The sequence below is a fragment of the Hemicordylus capensis genome, chromosome 2 (assembly GCF_027244095.1).
Source record: "Hemicordylus capensis ecotype Gifberg chromosome 2, rHemCap1.1.pri, whole genome shotgun sequence".
Classification (NCBI taxonomy): Eukaryota; Metazoa; Chordata; class Lepidosauria; order Squamata; family Cordylidae; genus Hemicordylus; species Hemicordylus capensis.
The window spans coordinates 105599398-105624412 of record NC_069658.1 but is presented as its reverse complement, the minus strand read 5'-3'; the positions used below and the strand labels follow the sequence as shown (position 1 = coordinate 105624412).

At 42.5% G+C, this 25015-nt stretch overlaps 1 protein-coding gene and 1 long non-coding RNA gene across 3 annotated transcripts in view; one reads left to right on the top strand and one right to left on the bottom strand.

Annotated features, from left to right (window-relative positions):
- C2H9orf85 (chromosome 2 C9orf85 homolog) overlaps positions 1–16891 on the top strand; it is a 53720-nt gene extending 36829 nt beyond the window's left edge. The window contains exons 3-4 of one of the 2 annotated variants that reach the window (XM_053294027.1): positions 6320–6433; positions 16453–16891. In XM_053294027.1, coding sequence (XP_053150002.1) covers positions 6320–6433; positions 16453–16639 — 301 coding nt within the window. In that variant the 3' untranslated portion in view covers positions 16640–16891. Of the gene's footprint in view, positions 1–6319; positions 6434–16452 lie in introns of those variants that run through there. The other variant, XR_008315749.1, reaches the window with a different exon arrangement.
- Positions 16892–24363: 7472 nt separating this feature from the next.
- The window catches only part of LOC128344256 (uncharacterized), a 61134-nt gene continuing 60482 nt past the window's right edge, over positions 24364–25015 (bottom strand). Inside the window, exon 2 of the long non-coding RNA XR_008315753.1 lies at positions 24364–24920. This is a non-coding gene — a long non-coding RNA (uncharacterized LOC128344256). The remainder of the gene's footprint in view (positions 24921–25015) is intronic.

The following is a 25015-nucleotide window of genomic DNA, read 5'->3' as shown; positions in this document are numbered from 1 at the left end:
GAGATCACACATGATTGGGGGGACACAGCACCTCTTTTAAAGTTTTATCTGGTTTAAAAGACCCAAAGTTGTGGAAACTATTCATTTTGAACCCCTGCTCCCCAGAAGGGAAGCTTGTAAGGATGTAGAAGTGTGTTTTCCATTCAGATGACGACTGAGCCAAAGGGCTCTCTTGTCCTATATCTGCATAGTGAACTATAGGTTGTTGGCCTTGATTGCATTCTGAGGTGCCTGATTAGTTTAAAGCCTATGGTGGCCATGCATACTCTTCAGTACATTAATGTTTATTTTGTCTATTGGGAATCCTATGTTCCTATAGGATGCACCTGAGTCAGTGGTGGGGAATTCATCTGATCCAAGTTCTGCCTAACAGGGCTATTTGATCCAGTTCAAGATCAAGTTTTTCTCTCTGTGGCACTAGATTTCTGCTTCCTGTAGCTGTGCTCCTGTGGCAAGCCTTCACTTCCCAATATGGACTAGAGGAAAGTGCGGGGAAGCAGTCTGTAACTGCACACACAGGTTATTATTTTTGAAAACATTTTGGACTACTAAAGCCACAAAGCACTTAAATCTAGTATCATCTGCTCTTAAACTGCTTTAGTCCCGTGGAAATTTAGTCCCCTGCAAGCCAGATAGGACTTGTATCTGATTCTTCAGTTCAGTTGATAAGGAAGAGTAACTTTTCTCTTCTACTATTCACCATTCATCCTGAAAGAAGTGCCTACACAAATGGATGCACTAGATGTGCGTTTTGACAGCACTGTTCCAGCACGCTGTGTGTGTGTGTGTGTGTGTGTGTGTGTGTGTCCATGTCCGTCCGTGTGTCCCTGTCTCTATCAACTTTGTAATGCCTAGACCAATATGAACCAAATTGGGTAAAGTTGTAGGAACACATAGGGACACCTCAACAGTGGTTTTGTGATGTCATCCACCCCATTCAAGGCAATGTAATGTTATACCTTGTTAATGTTGTAGTGCAACTGTTATGGTTTACTTTGTTGGGTGTGTATGTGTGTATTACTGTTGTACTGATCTGTGACTGCAATAAAGAATTTGACTTTGACACCTGCCTCATTGTTTGCCTTCGTTTGGCGAGTCCGATATGGATATCATTGCACTGCCCCTGGACAGCACTCTTGGCTTTCAGAAACCCCTTGCAAGGGCTCTGCCGCTGCTCTTGTCAGCTACAACTGTGTTGTGCAGGAACCTGGCCTCCTTCAGCTCTTGTGCAGGAGCTGGAGAATAGGGGAAGTTGTTCCCTTGTGTTGGGGCCCCACTCTATCAATTTTTATGTTAATCACTTCCCCCCCACCCCTGCTCCATCTAAGATGGCAAAACTACTAAGGATGGACACCATATTGAAGGTATCCATTAGCTTGTGAGCTTAGGCATTAATTTGCAAATAATGAGGCATGCTAAGGAAATATTAACATAAAAGCTTGCAAAGTAAAGACTTATTAAATTGGGGCCACAAAACACTTCCTTAAAGTTAATCTAGGCAAATAATCTATGAAGTGCACTTTGGAATGACTGAGACTCACAACGGTTGAATAAATATTGGCTCTTCTGTACGTTCAGAGGCAAACATGTGGCATATAAATATGTTTAACAAATCCCAGCTTTTTACAGATTGGAAAGGGAGCCTCTGGAGGATGTGTGTTGGAGCAGAGAAACCATAGGGAATGCATGATCCTTCCCAAGCATGGGAAGGAAGTGAGCAGTGGAACATGGCAGGAAAGGGTGCAGGCATTTCTACGAAAGCACAGCCTGCTTTTCATTTTTTAAAAAAGTCATGCTTTGTTGCATGCATTTGCATGTCATGTGTAGTTTGCATTCCAGAAGTGGTAATACCTTTGTCTGCGTCACTGGATGATTCATGTGGAGGAAGGCCTTGCCCTTATCTTGTAAACAACCTTTGTGCTTGCTTTTATTTAAAAGGAGGCATATCAGTTTTACTCTCTAAAGCTTCAATTGTAAAGGAAGGGGTGAGTTTGAGATGAACTTCGCAAAATATTAAAGTCCTTTGTCCCAGTTATTGTATAGTTGAACAGGTATGCAAAAGAAAACTCTTTTGCTCGAAATAATCTCTTGCTCCATATACTTCTACCTGATAAAGTTACCATCATTTCTGTATTAGAGATTCTGATTCAAAACAGGCCATTTCAAGTTTCATGAAGGGTCTGTTTCAAGCTTGGAATGGAACGACATCATCCCAAGCACCATTTTCGACTCCCAGCAAGGGGCAGCGGGAGGTACCTTTAAAAATCATTGACAGGTTACCATTCACACCTGCGAGTCCCTGCAAGCAGCAGCACCTTACCTGGCATCTCACACCAAGACTGCCCTGCCTACAGTGCTCTGATCTCTGCGCACATGTGGCAGCCATTTGTGTGGTGGTGCTGACCATGCAAATGGCTGCCGTGCATGTGCAGAGGTCAAAAGAGCACTGTAGGCAGGGCAGTGAGATGTGAGATGCGAGATGCCAGGTAGGGTGCTGCTGCTCACAGGTGCTAGTAGTTACCAGGCAGTGATTTTTAAAAGGTAGCTCCCGCCGCAAATCCAAAATGGCACTCAGAACACCTGAAACGTTCTGAGCTTGTTCCATTGGAACAACCAGCTCAACTGGTTGTTCCAGGCATTTGCATTCTGTTTAGAGCTTGGAACGGAATGCAAATCCCATTCCATGCACATCCCTATTCTGTATTCTTCTGAGATCAATTAGTTTGGTGGTGGGCACATTTCTGAAATTAACAGAAGCATACTGGCTGATCCATGTATACTCCTGTTCTGTTAATAGTTTCCAGCTCAGTCACTCCTTTCTACAAGTGTGTTAAACTCCCTTGTGTTTACAAAGCATTTGGGTTACAGCAGTGAATACTTCTGGTATTGCAAAGGGTAACAGTATTTGGTATGTGTGCAGAAGCATATAGGCATAAGGACTAGGGGTGTGCATGAAATGGATTTTATGTTCTGTTTCCAGCTCAAAACGAAACGCAAATGGCTGAAATCTTCTGTCAAAACAGCCAGTCCGACTGGTTGTTGCAACGGAACAAACTCGAAACATTTGTGTTTCAGCCATAGGGAACAATGGGAGCTCCAAAACAAAAAACAAAAAACCCTATTGTTCCCCATGGGTACCTCCTAGGGACACCAGAGTGGGTTTGGTGGTAGGACATGGTAGGTGCCCTACTTTTAGCCTTTCCCCCAGACCCCCATAGGATCCAACGAGGGATTTGGGGAAAGGTTAAAAATGTTAATAATTGCCCACTTGCCAGTTTCTTATGATGGGTGCTACCTCTCACCCAACCCACGTTCTACCACCCAACCCACTTTGGTGTCCATAGGAGCTACCCATGGGAACGATTGAGTGCTTTGAGTTTCCCCACTGTTACCTATGGCTGGAACAAGCTGCACTCAGAGCATACATACAAGTTTTTATTTGCATTGCATTTTGCAACCCTGCCTTGAAAAACACTGCAGAAGCACACAGTAAAAGAGAATCTGTCCCTCCCAACACAAAACATACACTTCAAACAAAGTCCAAAAATGGCCCCAAAAGAATCACTGACCCAGAATCCACTGCCAGCCATAGTGCCTGTGTTGCAATAACATCATTGGAACAAGTTGTTCTCTCACACATAGTTACGACACCTTCCTAACATGGCAACAGCTGCCACAGCAGCAACCCTAGCAGCAAGCATAGTCATAAGCTCATTTAGAACATCTTCAGTCACATTTTTACTGTGTACACTTTGCAATGTAGAAGCAGATTGTGGAGCAGACCAGAGCAGTGAATGAAGCACAAGTTAGTCTCAAGGCCAGACATGGAGCTAATCAGAGCAGTTGCCAATAAATATTACACACAGAGAGCTGCCACTGTCCATTTCTCGCCACAACACTATTTCACAAACAAAACAAACCACAACACAAAGAAAATAGGCACTCAAGTTCTGCCTTTGTCAATCGGAGATCCAGCAAAAGTAGATAGTTATAGTAGCAATAGCACCGCATATTATACACAGTACTGAGAAAAGAAAACAACAAAGGGGTTATTCTCATGATCACAGAAAATCGGGCTAGCGGAGGCTAGCCCGTTGTGAGAACCACCGGACTCGACTGTGAGCCCGGTGGTTCTAGAGGGGATAACCCGCTCAAGTACCACTGTCCTAAAACCAGGTGTGCGGAGCGAGAGCTTCGCAAACTTGGTTTTGAAGATCATGAGTAGCTGTGATGCGGCTCCGTGCTGTGCCTACTCACGAGGAGACCCCCGGAGGGGAGGCGAAACTTGCGCAGGGCATGCTGGAGCTTCCAGGGACCAATCAGCCCCTGCTCCGCCCCAGCCCCCACCGGCTCCATCACTGAGCCGGCAATCGTGTGGGCGGCCGATCCAGCTGCCCAGGGCTCCCTCCCCACTCACCCTGCTAAATCGGGTCTCACTGATCATGAGACCCGGCTCAATGTCAAACCTACCTTCCTTCTACAGATGTATTCTATTCTTCAGGAGAGGCAGGTACAGTATAAGGGCTCTCTGCATCCCAGTCCCTTTGAGTACATTTTGAAATTCTCTCCCCCCGCCCTCCAGCCAGTGGTGGCACAGTTGCCCAGGAAAACACTTGATTTGTATGATAACAAGCCAGCCAAGAAGCAAGGAGATCGTAAGCCAATCAGAAGCCAGTACCAGAAAACCAACCAACCAAGGGAAAAGCAGGCTTCCAAAATGGCACTCAGAATGGGTCTGTTCCGAGCTCAAAAGAGGCCCCTTATTTAAAGGGCTTTCTGTTTCGAACTTAAAACGTTTAGTTTCAAAATGTTTTGCCGCCAAAATGTTCTGCACATCCCCAGAGGTGCTCTAACCCCCGGACCTTGGGGACCCAGTCTGATCCTCCAAGGTCCAAGGGGGTGGGCTCAAAATGGTCACGGCTGGGGGCCTCTGGCAGACATGCCGCCAAAGTTGAGGCTGTCTGTGGGGAAGGGGGGAGCGGAGCAATCCTTCTTCCCTCTGCACCTCGCTCCTGGCAGCAGCAGTGGGGCCCAGAGCAATGCTGGGCCTGTCCATTTGGGCCAGTGTCTTTTACCAACTGCGAGGTGCGCCTGCACAGTTGAGATCATCGCAAGCCTGTGATGTCATTGGCTTGCAATGATCTCTAAACTGCACAGGTGTATCTCACACTTGGTAAAAGATGGTGGCCTGAACAGATGGGCTCAGCATTGCTCAGGTCCCCGCCGCCAGGGGAGGAGAGGGGAGAAGGACTGCTCTGCTCCCCCCACCCAGCCACCCCTTGGCCTCGGTAAGAATTTAAAAAACAACAACAGAGGTTTGGCAGGGCACCCCCCCATGAGGCTTTGGGGGGCCTCACGCTTGGCGGGGGGGGGTCCTCGAGGCAGTCCGGGCGCCCAAATCATCTGCGTGCACCTCTGCACATCCCTACTAAGAACGAATTTGGATTGCTGCTGTGATTTCAGCAATTTAAAAGAAACCTTTACTATAAAATGGTGTGTGTGTGTGGTGTTGTGTTTTCCTTTAGTTCAGGAATGCAGGCACACAACCGTTTCAGATATCTTCTCCCATTTAGAGAGGTTAAGGCCTGTGGGGGGAAATCCCAAGGAATGCTTGGGTTGGAGATGAGAAAGTTCTAGATCTTATATTTCTGATGTATGGGGGTACAGTCATTGTTTTGCTTCCTTTATCCAAACTGATTTTTCTGTGTATTGAAACAGTCTTAAACTTTTATAAAGTCTGTATAAATCTTCTTCTCTAGACTGTACAAACCACAGACCATTGGGGTACTTCCAACATGTCCCTCATCCCCCCAACCTTTTTTTTTTTTTTTTGCTTATAACCTGATGAGGCATTTTGTAGGGCTTGAAAGCTCACTTTTTGATCCTTTGGTGCTTTTTGTTGTTAGTCCTAATAAAAGCATTGCCTACTTGGGATTGTGGGTCTTCTAATGGATTCTCATGGCTTCCTACAGTTTTGTGGCTGGGCATAGTGTAGTTAGTTTTGTTAAACAATAAGGCATTTATACTTCTACACAGGTTTGATAACTATACCAAATAAAAGTTTTATGTACTACATAATTATTACTTTAAGAACATGAAATGTATTCACCAAGTGTGGGTTCTGATAAGAGAATAGGTATTTCACATTTAATTTTTTTCTTTAAAAACTAGAGGGAAAACATGGCCTCAAGTTCTGAAAATCTACTTTGGCATTTTGATACATGGAAAGAGATTCTGGATATGATTTTACAGCTTGCTGCTTGACAAAGCAAATACTTATGTTAACTTTTTAAGCTGAGCTTTGTTTTTCTTTTAATAGTGTGAAATGTCTGCAGAAGACGATAAAGGATTCTTACCACATTATCTGCAAGCCCTGTGCTTGTGAACTGGATCTCTGTGCTAAGTGTGGAAAGAGAGAAGAAATTGTTGTTCCGTAAGTCCTTCAATATAAAACTTGGAGTTTTATACCTAGATTTCTTAGGTTATGGATTGTGTGATGGCAGATTCCTTGAAAATTGCTCCTCCACGAAAAACTTCTTCCAATAGCAGCTGCTTGTGCCTTGTGGGGTACCACTCTGAAGGGCCCCTGAGGGGGAGCTATTTGGAGGTACAGGGGATGCTTTTTGAAGGGATAGTGGGCTGCAAAAATAAGAGCAAGAACAGCTGCAGAAGAGATTTATTCCGACGTGTTTCGATACCTTTCCCAAAATATATTTCTCAAGGAGTATTTTCACTGGACTGCCTGGAAGAGATATTTCTTTCCACAATCCTAAGCAGAGTGATTATTTTGGCAAGAAAAAATCTCTTCCAGGCAGTCCAGTGAAAATATTACTTAAGCATGATACAGTATCAAAATGCATTGGAATAAATCTTCTGCAGCTGCTCTTGCTTTTATTCTTGTGGGGGTCTAAGTCTCTGTGTATGAATGGAGCAGCCACTCATGCTGGTTTGGATCCCAGTCAATGTATCTGTGTTTATGGTCTTATCAGTACACATAAAGCATAATCTAAATTAGTCTAAGGGTAGCTTGGATGTCAGAGAAGCAGGGAGGAAACACAAATGACTTGTATGTTTAAGTTTCTTTCCTGATTTAAGTCCAAAATAAAATTTGATGACATGTTTTTATTTTTCCTGTAATGGCCAAAGTTAAAGGTTTTGCATTTCCTCCCTCCCTCCCTATGTTGAAATACAAACTCTGGCTTGTCCCTGTATGAAGCAACTTCATCTCATTTTCGATGGAGTTGTGGCGGTTTCTGTTCTGTCATTATGGAAACTTGGGAACAGGACATAAGTCCCATAAGATTCATGCAGTTGGTAGCTTTCCATTCTCTTCCCAAACTTTCACCAATACCCGAAGGCCACAGAGAGCAAGTTCCATTAGTTTTATTGCTTCCACACAAGTGTGCTTAGGGTTGCCATCTTAATTTCAGGCTTGAATTCTTCCCTTATTCACTGGAGTGGTCAGACTACTGCTATGACAAAACAGTGAGAGAATCATAGCAAGGTGGCTCACCAAAAATGTACTTGTTAATATAACTACTCACAGCTTGGCTACTGTTGTCCATCCAAATGTTTAGGACTACCAGAATTAATCTTTAGTCTGTTCATGGAAATGCTCTCTGAGGATCTCTTCAAACAAGTATTTTATAGCACAATAAAAAAATGTGTAGCTGCTATGGTTTTTCTCAAGGTGGTTCTTGTGTTTCATTATCTAGTACTCAAAATAGCAGAATTTGATTAGGAAAACTGTCATTTGCCCCTTAACTTGAGGAGTCTAAAGTTGCAGAAATGCAGTTGTGTGATTCTGTCAGACATCTGTTGGATTGTGCCTGTGACATTGATTGTAGTGAGAAATAGCTCTCTCCAACATGCCTTGCCCCCAACCACTGTCTGGGCCATGTTATGGACTATATAAACAAACAGACCTTGCAGAGGCTGTGTTCACTGCTGTATTCCTGCACTAGAGTAGCATTTATCTAGATCTTTAGCAAGCACCAGCAAGGCTGTCTCGTCCATCCATAATGCCCTCCACTTGCACAAGTAGTTTGCTAGTTGGTGCTGTGCTCCATGAGAACTGTACATTCTCCCTCACCAGCATGAGAGCACATACCACAGGACTAGGCTATTCTCCTGTACATATCCCTCCTTTCACTTTCAATATATTAAGCCAGAAAATTGCACTATTAGCAGTAGATTGGGGCTGAGAACTATATGGAAAACCCAGCACTTCCCCTAAAAAAAAAAAGTCTGGGAAATCAGTGAAAATTAGGGGTGTGCATGGAACGGGCTGGCCTGGTTCGGGCTGGCACCTCCCGAAACACCCGCACCCCGTCTGGGTTTTTTGGGAGGGGTCATGAATTTTTTTAAAAAAATTATTTACCTGTTGCCCCTTCAGGGGGCTTCCAAAAGGCCATGGAGGGGGAGTCTGCAAAGCTTCCCCTGCCCCCGCCAGCCTCTTAAATCACCACCACGGACCATTTTAATAATTCTTAGTGGCCTGTTCAGGCCTCCGTATACTGGCGCAGAGGCCATTTTGGAGGCCGCTGCACACGCTCAGATGGCCTCTGCGAGGCCTGGCATGGCCTAGGGCCTCGCAGGGACCATTTGCGCATGCACAGAAGCCATTTTTTTCTGGTGGCCATTTTTAATGCCCTTTGCGGACACACATATACACACACACCCCGCAGCCTTTAGGAAGTCCCCCAAAGGGGCAACAGGTAAATTAAAAAGTTAATTTAAAAAAAATAAAAATAAAAATTAGCGAACTGGGGCAGGGGCTTCAGTTCGGTCCAGCCAGACTCGTGGTGGGGAGGGTGTGGGACCCTTTATTTACTCTGTCCTCTAGCACTGCACAGCCCAACAACAAGGCAGCCCCAGGAAAACTGACACAGACACCAGCTGGTTTTAGTCAATCAATGATGCATGCTTATTATAGTCAGTTAAACAGCAAGCTAGCTCCTAATTCATTCTCTCTCTCTCTCTCTCTCTCTCTCTCTCTCTCTCTCTCTCTCTCTCTCTCCCTCTCACACACACACACACACACACACACACACTCTCTCTCTCTCTCTCTCTCTCTCATACTCACCAGCCCCACTCCAAAGATGATCAGTCTTTGAAAGGGGTGTTGGAAGAAGTGTGGAGGCCTCACTCTGGGTGGTGATGCTTCTCAGGGATCTTCTGGTTTCCTGCCTGACTTCTAAAGGGATGTTTCCGCTCCGGCTGGTACATTTGCAGTCCACTTCCATTTCCGTGATCACAAGATGTACTCATCTTATCTTTTTGTTCTATTCCCAGTTCTTTCTCCTTTACAATGTCTTTGACAGTTCTCCCCGGTTTTCACCGATTCTTCAGGCCTTTGGCATCTTTCCCAACATTGTTTGTGTACGAGAGAGAGTGGGGCTGGGGCACACTTGATGTTGCTCACTCATGCATTCTTCCATACATACTGTTTGCACGTACTACCTAAGTTTCTTAATTTGTCAAGATCACATGGCTCATAGGGTTACAGAAATGAGCTATTACAAATTAGTATATTGTTTCTTATCTTCTAGATCATTATAAACTTGCGAGTTAGCCAAGTATTTTATGCATCACTACTATCACAAGGCTAGCATAATTCTACATATTCCCCCACTTGATGACTGCTAAAACAATGGAGAAGTAGTCATCAAATTCAGGTGACAATTTTCAAGGGGGATTCAATAGGTTGTGCAGGCTCTAACACACAGGACTTACAGAGCAGAGGTAGGAATCGTATACAGCAGCAAGTAAGTAGCAGCATAAAACAGAAAGCTAGGAAGCCCAGTAGGAGCGAGCAAAACCAAGTGGGAGCCAAGAGGTCAGCCATGACCACCAGTCACCAGGTCCCTCAATATTATGTTGAATTGAAACATCCAGCAAATGCAATTGAGACTCTAAAGTTGCATTTAAATCATGAAATACAAGTTTACAACCATTCTTAATCACTTTACAATAACCCCCCTCTTTGGCTAATAGGTAGTCCAAAGCCACACGGTGTTGCATCAGTTCTTGATTCAGCTCCTCGACCTCAGCTTGGATGGAACGAACAATGATGCCAGTAGCATTAACCATTTTTTCCATACGACAATTCAAACCCAAAATGCTCTTTCTGTTTTCCTGGGTAAGGACCCCAGGGTAGGTTCCCAAGGTCAGAAGACTATTAAATACACCTCCGGCCACCCTGGAACCCTCAGAGATAGACAGTTGCTTTCCCACAATAACCTCATTACAATTAGACCCCATATAGTGTCCTGCCTCACGATGGCGACGAGGCTTTCTGTGGGAATGCAAGTGAGAATGATTTTGAGGTAGTACAACCTGAGCGAGGAAAGTCAAATAACCAATAGCTGCACATTGATAGTTACCAGGGTGATAATTTGTAGCCCACCCATTAAAGAAGAACCACAAATTGGGATCCCGCATCTGCCAACCACCACAAATGGAACCCTCACCCAAATAATAAGGGAAGAGCAAGGGATAGATGGGATACAAATCTATAAATGAGGTTTCATTGAATAAGATATTATAAACATGAGAAGCATTCTGAGGGAAGCCAGAAATAGTCAGAGGAGTAAGTGTAGTTCCCCAATTTATCCAAAAGAGGCTTAGCCTCCACATAACCTTGTATTTTGGAATTCCAAGCACCAGTACTGTGACAACAAAAACACAGGCCTTTGGTATAAGTGTTAAAGTGCATACGGCGCCACGGGACACTATTAAGTTTAGCTGGAGTTTCACTGAAGAGGGTGTCTTCATGAGTCAATCCACCAAGGATCGCTGAAGGCTCTGAAAACAAAGAAGGGATGAAAGCAAAAGAGGAGACAGAAAGAGGAGATTCATAATAAATCTCAGCAGTAGGTCCATAAAGATCAAACAAGATCTGTGCATGTCGAAGCCACCAATTGCTGAGCATTGTGTTCTTATCATGCATAATATAAAGTAAAGCGGGATCATCTTTCTCGGGTTCATCTGAAAAATAAATCACAAGGTTTCGCATGCGCATAGATTACACAATTGATCTGGGGGAGTTCATTCTCTTTGCAGGGTATCCATATGCCTTGGCTTTTATAGAGACTCCCTCTTGCTCAGTACCTTATCAATAACCAAAAAGTCTGATGACATCATCACAGATAAGACAATACCAAAACCCAAAATAAACAAGAGATCAATTTAAACGGGTTCAGCTGAGTTACAACATTGGGACCTTAGAATCCTTTCCTAATTTTCTACTACTATTATGAATAAACACTGAGATATGCAACATCGTTATACATGAACATTGCCAATCCAGTATTCCTGGTTCTACTTGTAGACTGTTCAAGGGTTAATTCACCCTGTTTCAACTTTAAGAGAAGCACAATCATTTACAGAAGAATTATTCAGTACTAGTATTTTTAAGCCCGTTATGATAACGGGCGCTAGCTTTCTCTCACGCCTTTTAGATTTTTTAAATTTTTTTAAATTTTTTTAAACTTTTCTGAGGCCGGGACCGGGGGTGGAGCGGAGGCCTTAGAAATCCTTTTTAAAAATGCAGCTGACGCCGATGCCGCCGACCTACCACCCTCCCTCCCAACTGCCGAGTCCACATTACCCCGGCCCGTGTCAGTCGGGTGAAGATAATCCTTAATTTCAGAGGCGGAGAGGAGCTTGCAAATAGAGCTCCTCTCTGTGCAAAGGCTGTGCCGGAACTGGCAGCATGGACGTAAGGGACGCAGTAGGCGTCCTTTGCGCCCAAAATGCCATTTCGGGAAGAGGCTTTGCACAGAGAGGAGCTCTGCTTGCGAGCTCCTCTCTGCCTCTGAATTTAAGGTCTATCTGCGCCCGACTGACACGGGCTGGGGTAAGGTGGGCTCGGCAGTTGGGAGGGAGGGTGGTAGGTCGGTGGTGTCGGCCGCGGCAGCATTTTTTCCTCCCTCCCGCCCGGCTCCGACGGCGGCGCCAGGCCTTGGCGGCAGCTCTGCTGCCACCTTGGTCGGCTTCCCCCGCTGCCGCTTCACCCCGCCCGGCTTCGGCGGCGCAGCCAGGCCTCGGCCAGTGTCCCCCGCCGCCGCTTACCTGGCTTCTTGGGGCGGCCGCTTCTGGCCGCCCAAGATGGCCGCCAGGTGCTGGCGGTCGTGTCTCCCTGCTCTGTTCTGGGCATGCGCTTCGCGCATGCCCAGAACGGGCCACGGAGGCACGAACGCACGCTTGGTGTCCGTCCACGGACGGACACCAAGCGTTTTATTAGAGAGGATATGACCAAAGTGTTACCCATCTTCAGAACATAAAAGCTCCCTTTTGCTTCCTCATGAAAGTGCTTCCAAAGAAACAACCTCATACAAAAAATTACAAACAAAAATCCTGAGTGTTTATAGAAAATGGCCATAAACATACACTGCACGGTATTAAACTATTTTCAGCAGCTAGTTATCTTACATTTAATCTTAATAGTAAAATATGCTTTAAATCTCTTGATAAAAAGTTCAGTGAATTAGAATAGGTTGCAAACTGGAGTTCTCAATTAGCTATTCCTCTGACTGGCTGATATCTAACTAGAAGTTTTGGCTGGGTTCCCAGGAGATTTTTATTGAAACAGGGCGAGAGGAAAAGACTCCTACTTTTCCCAAGACTCACTACTATGGTTAAAGCACAGGAATTACACCTTTTACATTTAGCTACAATAAGAAAAAAACATAGTGGTCAAAGATCCCTTTTCTTTCCAATTTCCAAAATCAAATACACCTTAAACGTGTCTAAAACCCATATTCAGGAGTCACTAGAATAAACATCTACCCATTATAAACTGCATGTGGTACACAAGGCAAAGGGTGCCCATGTTTGCTCACAAGCACGCTTAAGTCTTAGCACAGGGTATCAGCCTATGAGCAAACAACTAAATTCTACAGGCTTTTTCTCAACTGCTTTTTTCCTCTGCCTGTCTGAGACCATTTTAACTCTTTCTTTGAGCTGAACACTTCATAGAAGCTATATATATTTTCCCGAGATCTGGTTTCCCTCTTTTTTTCTTTTTGTCAGGACAGAACAAATGACACAACAACACCAGGACAAAACACACACTTAAACAATAAAACCTTACACATTCTGCTTTTCATATGAAGCAATCTCTCCCCCCCCCTCAATCTTTTCTTCAACTTGCCAAGTTTCCTTCCTTTCCACATACTGTCTCTCCTTCCATTTAAATTTATTCCACATAAAAACCACTGTTACATTTCTCATACTTTTATCTGCTAAATTTCCCAGGACTCCTAAGACATCTTTTAGGGCTGTATGTAATAAAGCTACTAGCACAGTCTTCTGCTGGACTAACTTGACTCCTGTGATCTCTGGCTTTGCAAAATGTACCCAAATGTCCTGCAGGAGGAGTATGCCTTACTCAGTTCCTCCTGAATCAATCGGTCTTTTATTTACACTGCAGTTACTTCCTCCAAAAATCTCTGGAATGGATCTTCCAGGTTTGTTTCCCTTCTCTGCTAATTTAGTGAATTCATTTCTCTGACACAACTCTCTTGGGCAAAGCGTAATCTGACTACTGCCGTGTCTGAGAGGTTCTGCCTGTATTTCTCAAATAGCTGTGTTCTGCGGCGGTGTCCAATTGAACCCCTACCACCTTATCAACCTCCTTTTGTGATTAGGCCTGGACCAATTGGTTTTCTTCAAGCTTCTGGATTCCTGCCAGTCTGTCAACTGGGGATTCCTGTCACCAAATTGTTGTGTGTACCCACAAGATTTAGCTGATCTGTCTAATACTGGCAACACTCTTTGTTGCAAACATTCCTCAGTGGCAAGTGCTGCCTCTGCCTCTTGCAGAAGCCAGTTTGCAGTTCAACTCTGAACTGACCTCAAAAACCGGACTTTTACAGGATTCCTCTTCCTCTGCTCTCAGGGCAGAGACACCTTAGCTGGTGTGCCGATCTATAAATTTCTGCTCTGATTCCCTACTGTTTTTCCTGCCAACTCTACACTATACCAGTCTATGGCTTTTTCCAAAGACTCAATTTCTTCCTGTAAACGCTTGCAAACAGAGTCCTCAGTTTCTTTTATTTCTCTTTACGCCAGTAACTGTCAAATTACTGAACATTATACATCCATCCTCCATATCCTTTGGAGAAGGAAAGTCTTCTATGAGACTCAATGTCGGAGTTCCCTCCCATATGTGCAACTCAATTCAAAACCAGCGGGTTCCCCCACTTTCTCTTGGATCCTAGTCCGTCTGTTTAATTTTGACTGTGTACCCCACCAATTTTTCCCCTTTCTCAATCAAATCCTGTCTCATAAGCAAGTTTCCATGTTCTATATGTTGTAAAACTTTCACATATCCTGCATTCTTCGCTACTAAGCTCCCCAAAATTTCCATCACATCTTTCAAAGTAGAATGCATCAAGGCTTATTAAAACAGATTTCTGCTGTGACATAGTCTCTAGGTTATGTCCTATACCCATTTCCCTGTACCCCTCATAGATACGGGAATCTACAGCCTGTTGAGCCACATCCAAGCTACAGGCGTCCAAAGTACGCTGCAGGGTTTCTAATTCATCTTTTATACCCTTACAAACAGCGTCTCTCGTATCTTTTGTTTCACGCTTCACAAGAAGCTCCTTCTCCAACGAGAAGGTCAGGTTACCAAGCATTTTATGGCCATCCGCTTTGTCCCTGGGAGCAGGATAGTGCTCCTGCAAAGAAAGCAATGGTGTGTCCTCTTTCTTCTTAAAGAAACTCATAATGGGTACCCACAGTCAAGTCTGTTCCGTAAGCCCTGCTAACACTTGCCTGGTCAGCGCAGTCGCACAAGGACAGATTAGAGTGCCCGCATTCTCCACCAACTATGTGGGACCTTTTATTTACTCTAAGTACTCTAGCACTGCACGGCCCAACAACAAGGCAGCCCCAGGAAAACGGACACAGACACCAGCTGGTTTTAGTCAATCAATGATTCATGTTTATTATAGTCAGTTAAACAGCAAGCTAGCTCCTAATTCACACACACACTCACACACTCATACTCACCAGCCCCACTCCAAAGATGATCAGTCTTTGAAAGGGGTGTTGGAAGAAGCGTGAAGGCCTCACTCTGGGTGGTGATGCTTCTCAGGGATCTTCTGGTTTCCTGCCTAACTTCTAAAGGGATGTTTCCGCTCCGGCTAGTACATCTGCAGTCCACTTCCATTTCTGTGATCACAAGATGTACTCATCTTATCTTTTTGTTCTATTCCCAGTTCTTTCTCCTTTACAATGTCTTTGGCAGTTCTCCCCGATTCTTCAGTTTTCACCGATTCTTCAGGCCTTTGGCATCTTTCCCAACATTGTTTGTGTACAAGAGAGAGTGGGGCTGGGGCACACTTGATGTTGCTCACTCATGCATTCTTCCATACATACTGTTTGCACGTACTACCTAAGTTTCTTAATTTGTCAAGATCACATGGCTCATAGGGTTACAGAAATGAGCTATTACAAATTAGTATATTGTTTCTTATCTTCTAGATCATTATAAACTTGCGAGTTAGCCAAGTATTTTATGCATCACTACTATCACAAGGCTAGCATAATTCTACAAGGGGGTGGCAGGTTCGTTTATAACCTGAACCCCCCCAAACCAGTTCACACATCTCTAGTGAGAATCTTGCTGCCTAAAGATTTCGGTACTACAAATAGTGGTAATTTCCTCCTACTTGTAACTGCTAAGCCACCTAATGGTGCAGCAGGGAAATGACTTGATTAGCAAGCCAGAGGTTGCCGGTTCGAATCACCGCTGGTATGTTTCCCGGACTATGGGAAACTCCTATATTGGGCAGCAGCAGTATAGGAAGATGCTGAAAGGCATCATCTCATACTGTGCGAGTGATGGCAATGGTAAACCCCTTTTGTGTTCTACCAAAGACAACCACAGGGCTCTGTGGTCGCCAGGAATCGACACCAACTCAATAGCACACTTTACCTTTACCTTTACCTTCGTAACTACTAAGGCATTTTGTCATTTAAACTCTCTAACCAGGAATTAACACTACTAGTATTTTTAGCTACAACAGCAATGAATAAAATTGTTGCCCACTTTGGAATGCAGAACTCTAAAAATGATTAAGTAATGTGGTGTCTTAAGAGGCAGATAATATTTAGATTTGTCAGATGATCATTCATAATTAACATACTATAGGGGGAAAAAGATAAACCAAACCTAGATTGTTGTAGACTGAAGCAACTATTTGTATTACCCTTGTACCAGCAGTTTTCAATCTCTTGGCATGAAGCATTCAGTTGTTGTTTCTGGACCAGTATGCTCCGACTGGTTGCAGTATTCTCTGGAGGCTTCATTCTTTTCTTTGTGTCACTAGATCTGTTCCAAAAGGGAACATAACTGTATACAAGGCCTTTCCTTGTATCACACACAAATTCAGGGATAAAGGTGTGAGAGGTGATACAGTTTGTGTTTTGTCTTAGGATTCACACAAATTCAGAGAAGACAGAGAATGAGCTTGTCACAAATGATCAAAAGAGAAATGGCAGAAGGGGAAAACCTGAAGAAAGTGATGAACTGGATTTAAGTGCCATGGAAGATGAAGGTGATCTGGATTTACCCGTGCAGCAGGTTAAAAACCTAAAACCTGAAGAGACTAGCGGTGAATAGTCTCTCCCAAAAGAAGGTTCTGGTACAAACTCAGTTTCTACCCAAGTGACTGAATTATGTAAAGGAAAGAACATTGTTTTGTATTGGCCATTTTTGTTGTGGAAAGCCTCATAGCATTTGGAAGTATTCTGCACAAGATTTATGGCTGCATTTCCCCTTAAATTTCTTACTAACGAAGTGGATTCTACCATTTTAATAAACATTTTCTCTAAGTCACATGTTGAATGAAATAAAGCTCTGTATTTAATGCAAGTATGTTTGCTTTTCCTGTTCTTATAACCACTACTGTACACTCTTTACTTCAACATCCTGTGTTAGCTGATTAAGTTAATGTGCTTTTCTCCAAATTCTTCCTCTGTGCTGACTGCATCAAGGCCTTTTTTGAATCCTTGCAGCTCCACCTTTTGTATACCTTGTTCCTAGTCCCTCATCTATCCAATGACTGCTACTCCAACAAGCCCCATCATAAGAACACAGCAACAACAGCCCTGCTGGATCAGACTCAAGGTTCATATAATCCATCCTCTTTTTGCCATTGGCAAACCAGATACTTCTGTGAAACCCACAAGTGATGCCTGAAGGCAATCGCACCATCCTCTTGCTTGACCTCCTTCCTGTCTTAGTTAAAACTGAAAGCCTTCTCTACTGTGCAGTATTTACTAGTATATATTCAACAAGTAGTAATAGTGGCAGTAATGTTAGATACGACATAAGCAAACCTTAAACATGTACTACAGGTATGTTTTATTATGAAGCCAAAAATGTTTTAAGTGAGTGCTCTTCCTCCAAGGCACTTATTAATCGGCCTTCTGAGATCATAGATGGTTGCTTTATCAGTACCTCTGAAGAATATCTATTCAAATATAATAAGGATATTAAAGGTCTGGTGCACCCTTGTGGCTTCATCTCATCTGCATTGGTGCCCTAATTTCCTCAAGAGTTTAAAAACCAAATCTGATGACATCAATTGTGGGGCCACAGTGGGAGAAATTATTTCTGTGGTTATCTTATCATGGCACACATCCATTTGGCAGAAGAAGCATTTGGTTCCTTTTTCTGCAGAGAGGAAGGAAGATAGCTGCCACAGGAGAGATTTCCTTGCTGGAAATCCACAAGAGCACTGTTTTCTATTCCAATTCTCCCACTGATCCAAATATAGGAAGGGCTGATCCCACAAGGGATCAGCCCTTCCTATATTTGGATCAGTGGGAGAATTGGAATAGAAAACAGTGCTCTTGTAGGAGCCACTTCCATTGTGTTCATGCACTGTAATGGGAGTTTGGAAATGGTGTTTTCACTTGGCCTTCATAAGCAGTTTGCAATCTAATGTTTCTCTATCTAATGTGTCCATTAGTGATGGCAGAACTATAGTGCTTTTTTGCAACTCTTTGAGAAATGGGTTTCTTGTACACCAAACATGCACAGTGAAATAAGCTTATAAGTTACCATTTTGATGTAGCCCTCTGAGGAAATTAGCCCTAATCAGATGTTCTCAAGCATGGATATATTAGGCATAATGTCCACAAAAGCATGCCAGCAAATGTTGCTCCTGTGCTATCCCAGGACAGAGTATGTTCTCTCTGACAGTTGCTGTACACAGACCCAGTGTGGGGATGGGTTTACAGAGCATGTCAGTGTGCAGTCAGCATATGCTTGTGTGCTCCCATGAGTGTTGTGCTTATGTACCGAATCCACACTTTAGATAGTGTCTAGTCAGGCCTGTTTTTTCTGCTACTTCTAAAGGTTCATAAATAGCTGCCACTAACTTCTTACGTTAGAACCTGTCTTCAATATACATCGTTGCTGAACCAGCAACTCCTAGATAAGCCTCACTTCTAATTGTCCCATTGAACAGAATGATACTTTTAATATACATATTATTGTTTTTTTGACATGCCTAGAACTTCCCAGAAACACATGCTGGTTCTGTAATTACTGGCAAAACTGTGTTCTTCCATGAAATAGAAAATATTGGTGTTTGGTTGGGAGAGTTATCGGTATACAGAGGTTTTAACTGCAAACACTGCAGGACTCTGGTAGTTGAAGAACAAGATCACTCAGGGTTGATCTTGATGAGATACAGAGGACATCTAAATTCTAGAGTGTCTGTTTGGTCACTTGCTAGGCCTTGGGTCCACTGAGAGCCTGTTTATTCCTGTGTAAAATAGAAAATATCTCCAGTGGGCTTGTTCAGATGATTCATCCAACTAGCCTTGCCTACCACATAAGGGACGCGAGAGTACACAGCCCACTCTCACTTTCCAGCATACTGTGTTTTGAAGAGTGTATGTTGGTGACTGATTTCAAACTGTCTCTGAATAAGATTTAAATATTAAATTAACATTCAAACCCTCATCCCCTTCCATGCAATTAGGAGAAAACAAAATGGCGTGCTCAGGAGGAAAGCAGCTTGTATGTGTTCGTCTCTCATTTGCATGGTTTGCAGGGCTGGTTAGACATTCTGTTGGCAGCAGCTCAATATTTATGATAGTGCCAAAATTCTGATAGTGCCAGCCAAAGCAGTGTGTGTATAAAAACCTTATAGGGTTCCAAAGAATAATGCTGATGAAAAAGAACGAACCCCACTATGATCTCCTCCTCAATCTGCATAATAATCAAATATATTTTAAATCAGAAATATAGGTAAGTTTATAGGCTAAAATATTGATCTATGATCTGCTTCCAATATGCATAAAAATCACATGTAGTCCAATACAGCTCAGATGCTCCATATACAACCAATTTGTAAGATCTACTCCCAATCATGAAAATTAAAGCCATGCACGGAAATATATGCAAGTCTTTTTGTTGTGAAATCTTATAAGAGCCCCAAAGGATGCTTCTTAGAATTCCAACAAAAATTTGCTCCAAAGCAATTATTCACAATCCTTTGCCATATATAAGCAACTGAATGTTCCTCAAAGCTTGATACATTGTCAAGGAGATTCTTGGTAGTCCTTTACCACAAGCCAGACACATTTCAACTATGGTATAGTCTTCATCAGTGGCATTAGGGGGGAAAATCAAACTCCTTGTAATCCAATGCAGATGGACCTCATTATTTGCAAAGGTTCCAGTCTGCCCTGAAATCATGGATAATGAGACATTAGGTGAATTGGGGGGTTAGGTTCCTGTAGGTGAAAAATTGCTTTAAAATGGCTGAAAAAGACAAATAATTGAAATAAAGTGTTGTACTGTGCTCTGCAAATCTCCAATTGTCCAGCAATGTCCCCCCCCCAACCCCCAGTTTGGGCAATTTACCAGAAGAACCACAAAATGAAGTAAAATGGTGGCCAGAAGTGATCTCTGAGGTAATTTTCAGCCACCAAAGAACCACAGATATGTGGATGTTGTTCCTTTTTAAAAACCACGTATACCAAGTTTCCGTTGCCTGACCATGGATGTTGGGACCGCATGTAATGAGATACTCCTGTACAGTCGCTCTATATGATATTAAAATATGCAAACACTTTAGCAAGTCTCATAGAAACCATATTGACGAAAAAGTCAATATAATCTTATGCAACCCCCCCCCCAAAACCCCTATACAAGTTGGATGGTTCCAATGCCATATGATCTGTTATCCCAACAACAAAATAATGAATCAGATACTGTAATAATCTCTAATCCCAATTACAAATAACTTCCCAAATCCGTAAAAAGATTTATCCAATCCCTAAAATTTAAGATACTGCTAAAATATTACAAAAGTAAAACCATACTTACTAAAAGTGCATAATGTTTAAATATTATCATAAAAGAAAAATATCTGCAAACATCCTTCCCCTCTTATAGCTCTTATCTTTCTGCCTCTCTGGGTTTAAATACTTTAGTAGCACCCCAGGTGCTCAAAGCATCGGTAAGTCACGAACCATGTTATAATTATACATCCTGATTCTGAAACTACTTATCTTAAAGTTCCCATTATAAAATACAATGACTCTGAATGTACGTATCACAAATCGAACTATGTATGGTTGCCCTTAAATTATATATTCAATATGTATGTCCATTGTATATTAATCTATAGGCTTTGAATATCAGTGCTTATCTCATAATTATCTGTGTAAATTGCTTTGGGAACCTTTGTTGAAAAGTGGGATATAAATAATCTTCACATTTGTATGATATCATCTAGGAAATATTAAAAATCCTTAAATTCATGGACACATAAGCCCATCCTAATGTCTTCCAACTAAAACTTGATTGGGATCCAGTTCTCAGGATCTTCCATAAAATTTGCATATTTCCTGAAAGAAACATCACAGACAGAAATTAAATGTATCAAGACAGAGTCATTGGTGGAAGAATTCAGACTGGGGGATGGAGTGTTTAATGAGAAGTCTAGAACATTGGATAAAGAACTGGAACCAAAACATGGGGTTATTAAAAAATAAACTTTATTTAAAGAAAAAAAGTTTAGCTAGTTTTTAAAAGCAAAAAGAAATAACACGTCTAACAATTGCACAAAACTCCCCAAATAATCATGAAAACAGAAGACATTTTTCTTCACTGTCTGGACAAGACTATTAAACATAATTGGTTCAATGATATTCTGTTTGCTCAATCTATTTCCAAAGAGGGAGATAAGTACATGGTGTCCCAGACATAGGAGCAAGCAGTTGCCTGACAGTGGAATGCACAGCAACTGGAACAATTAGGGCCAGACAAAACCATCCCCTTTCTGAATCATCCTGGGGACTGAACTCCTCCAATCAAAAAGGTGGAGGATTAAAAAACTAGCCTATGGGGGAGAAGTTGAAAACCCACTAATCATAGTTGAATAAATAATTACTTTACCTAGGTTAGTGAAAAATTATGAATCCTTCTCTGATTCCCTACATAAGACCAGATTCTCCCATAGGAAATTAAACATACACATGTGACTTATGCTTAACACCAGAAGTTATGTATATGTGCCACCAAACCAGCTCTGCGGAAAACTGTGTGGCAGAAACAGCCCTGACCTCTGGACCAGGCATTAAATGCTTTGCTTTAAACGCTTTGTTTTATATCCTGGACTTCTCTAGAAGGAGAGCATTTCTGGGGAGAGTTTCCTCCTTGCCCCATTGTCAAAGCCAAGACTGTCAGAACTGCCACTGACACTAATGAGGGAAGATGGCAGTTCTGTCAAGGCACTTCCTGGGATGTTAAGCCAGAGTAGCCTCTATTGGGTGTAGAGTACAAGTCTGTTTCTTCTAAGGTAGATCTACCTGTGGTAGATCTCCTGCTCTTGATGAAACTGAAAACCATTTAATTCAAATGTGAGGGGGAAATCTGTTAAACTTAAAACTTCACCATTATTCTCCCCTTTGCACAGAAGAGCATCATTTAGCTTTGTCTTTTTATGAATTCCGTTTCAAGAGATTATGGGTTGTATCCAAAGAAAGTTAGTCATGGCTAAGCACAGTGTTAGTTGTGACTAACTTCAGTCCCATTCATTCAATGTATAACATACAGACTAGTACTTCAACAAACAGAACAAGTTCTGATTGTGTAAGGGAGTGGGGCAGTGTTGACTGATTCTCCCAATCCCTCTGTAGCTCCCTGTGTCCCAAAAATATGTCCCTAAGGGACAAGGGACCTCCTGGAGCAGAATGAGGGGGTGCAGGGGGCAGTAAAGTAAAATCGCTTCTCTCCTCCCTTGCACAAGCAGAACTTCTTCTATTAGTGGAATTATTAGTTGGGATGCTACTCGGTGGGACTTAGTCATGACTGACTTTCTTTGGCTTTAACCCTATAAATGTAGGTTTTGATATGTATATTTTCAGTTCATATTTTTAAAACAAGTTTATTTTCAAAAACAGATACTTAGTATAATTGAATTTTTAAAAAACCAACATTTTTTTAAAAGTACCCATGTTGTATATATGCTTATCAGTTTGCCGACAGATTCTACCTTTCCAAAATTAGAAAGTCAAGAGCATCACCTAGTGACACATTTCTGTTGGGGTGTTTATTTCTCTCCTGTAATTGGACTTAAGCTAAGAATGCATTGTAAGTGCCTTAGATAGTTTAAAGTGTGGTCTGGAATATCAACTCTTGCACCCTTAAGGAGCAATGTTTTCACATTATAAAGAAATATGACAATTTAAGAATTATGGTTGCATTTTGGATCTTTGCTTCTGTTTGAACACCACATATTTGCAGTTACATGTGCCTTGTAGTATACCTCTGAGATTTAGAAAATGTTACGCCAGGAATGAATTATCGAAACTTTGATTAGTAAGTGTTCATCCCCATATCTGCCCAAGTTTATTTAATGTTCTTTACAGAATTTGTGAAATTTCACAGCTGCATTATGTTAATGTATTTCAGTAATGCTTGTTTAGAAACTCTTGAAAGCCCCTACAAAGTCTAGAGATCAGTCTTCCCTCTAACAGGGATTCCCACATGTTGACTACAACTCCCAGAATACCCAGCTGCAATGGCTTTTGCTTGGGAATTATGGGAGTTTATAGTCAGCAACGTCTGGAAATCCCTGTTAGAGGGAACACTGCTAGAGATGGTTGTGCTTGTTGAATTGCACTCGATATTTTTTTTTACATGTATATCCCACTCTTCCTCCAAGGTACATGCTTATTTTTATCCCCACAACAACCTTGTAAGGTAGGTTAGGCTGAGAGATACATGACTGGCCCAGAGTCACCCAGTGAGTTTCATGGCTGAATGGGGATTTGAACTCGAGTCTTTCCAGTCCTAGTCCAACACTCTAACCACTGCGCTATGCTGGCTCTCTTCTGCACCTTTTCCAGTTCTACAATGTCCTTCTGAAGATGCATGATGTCTTCACGTGAAATGCTCGGCAAAAAGTAGGCAGCTTCATAGAGGACCATATCAGAAATCTTTGTCCTCTGCATCATGGTGTATTCGTTAGAGTGTTGGACTAGGACTAGGACCAGAGTGACCTGAGTTCAAATCCCCATTCAGCCTCGAAACTCACTGGGTGACTCTGGGCCAGTTACTTGTCTCTCAGCCTAACTTACCTCACAGAGTGGTTGTCAGGATAAATATAAACCATATACACCACTCTGGACTCTTTGGAGGAAGAGTGGGATATAAATGTAATAAATAAATACAAATATTAACATACATTGCTGCACCTCTGGTGAAGTTCACCTCAGTGAACTTAAAAAAAAAAATTGAAACCAAGTTTCCCAGGATTGTTGCAAAAGCCTATTGATGGTGAAAAAAAGCCTTAAAGCCAATTGTAATATAGGTTGCCTATCTCTGGTATTGGATGTACATAAAACTATACCAGTGTGCCCTGAGAGGAAGGCATGAAAGGAGGCACCCAGGCCGGGGAGAGCATGACATCGGCCCCCATAGAGACCAGCTCTGGCCTATGAGGACTGTTGGGGCAGCCCCTGACCACCACCACCTTCCCAGGAGTACAGAAAGACCAGTGTGCCCTGAGAGGAAGGCAAGAAAGGAGGCACCCAGGCCAGGGAGCTCTTGTCCTCAACTCCTGAAAAGACCAACAGCCTGAGAATAACGTTTTATTAATCTTCTGTAATTTGCTTCTTTTAATATTGTAAACTGCTTTGGGTGCTTTTGTCAAGGCAGAAAGGCAGTATAAAAATCCAGTAAATAAAAAATAATAAGGATTGCTAATTCTAGGGTTTGAAATGGTAGTTATTGTATTTGCATGTGTAGTAATATGTATGTATTAAAAACAAATGAATGTTTCAACTTGTGGGTTATAAAAGATTTGGAACTACTCAAACGCTTTGCTTTTATTTTATTTTTTAAAAAACCAAGAAATGATTAATTTCAGTAGAGCAGAGGGTGGTGTCACCAGCAGTTTAGGGCTTGACTGTCTGGTCAGATAGGAAGTGGACAGTTGCCAAGCTTCAAATTTCTATAATCTCTCACAGGAAATCCTCCTGTGGAGCGGCCCTGATGTTGGCTGCAGTAGGTGGTGCCTACCTTCCTGTTGTCTCTACATCAGTGCAGGTACTAGCAAATAAACTCAGACACTCTACCTGTTTGGGGGTGGAATGAATTGCGAAATCAAAATCCTGAATTTCATATGCAGCCACTTTTACTCAAGAGAGCCATTTGCATGTGACAGACATCCTTTTGATGAGCAGCAATATTGCTGGAAAAACTTACTAATGCTGGGGTTCATTACACCCCAAGGTAAGAGGAAATCCTGACTTGGTAGGAAAGTACGTCATAAAACTTGCAGTCTCTGAGAATTAAAGGGCAGTTTTTGCTGTTGTGCTGGTGATTAAATCTATTCGTTCCATTGGCAAGGCACAGCAAGCAGATGGCATACCTAAAAAGACAAAACAGGAATTGGAAGTGAGGGTGGTGATAGCTTTTAACTCTTCCTGCAATATGACTTTTTAGCCTACTTCCCTTAAGGAAAGT